This window comes from Phaseolus vulgaris, chromosome 3, assembly GCF_000499845.2.
Source record: "Phaseolus vulgaris cultivar G19833 chromosome 3, P. vulgaris v2.0, whole genome shotgun sequence".
Taxonomy (NCBI): domain Eukaryota; kingdom Viridiplantae; phylum Streptophyta; class Magnoliopsida; order Fabales; family Fabaceae; genus Phaseolus; species Phaseolus vulgaris.
Genome location: NC_023757.2, coordinates 6,507,504 through 6,507,857, shown reverse-complemented (window position 1 = coordinate 6,507,857; position 354 = coordinate 6,507,504). Strand labels below are relative to the sequence as shown.

The 354-nt window shown below is 44.9% G+C and overlaps 1 protein-coding gene across 1 annotated transcript; it reads right to left on the bottom strand.

Moving 5' to 3' along the window:
- LOC137839014 (protein RALF-like 32) lies at window positions 1-354 on the bottom strand. Its single transcript, XM_068648143.1, has one exon. The coding sequence runs from the start codon at window positions 352-354 to the stop codon at window positions 1-3; it is 354 nt and encodes a 117-aa protein (XP_068504244.1).

The window sequence follows — 354 nt, the reverse complement described above, 5'->3', positions numbered from 1 at the left end:
TCAAGAGTCAGACCTACAACGGTAGTACTTAGAGCAGCCTCTATTATGAGGATTTGAGGGGGGAGGAAGACATCCTCCACTGTTACTATAAGCTTCACCAGAGCCACCACCATTACAAACTGGTTTGTCTCTCTGTAAAGCTCCATTGGAAATGTATGACTTCTGCTCCAGAAACCTTCGGCTTATTTCTGACTCCATCAACAGCTCATCTTCTTGATTACAGTCAGCTATGGTGCCATTGCATCTGCCTACATGACTGGTGAATGAGAGCACAGTGCAGCAGCTGAAATGCATAAAGCTGAAGAGCATGAAGTAGAAGAAACAAAGTCTAATGGTCCATGGTTTTGCGGCCAT

What these genes read in the sequence shown, in the direction of transcription:
- LOC137839014 (XM_068648143.1), bottom strand. Translation starts at nt 354, where the DNA reads ATGGCCGCAAAACCATGGACCATTAGACTTTGTTTCTTCTACTTCATG.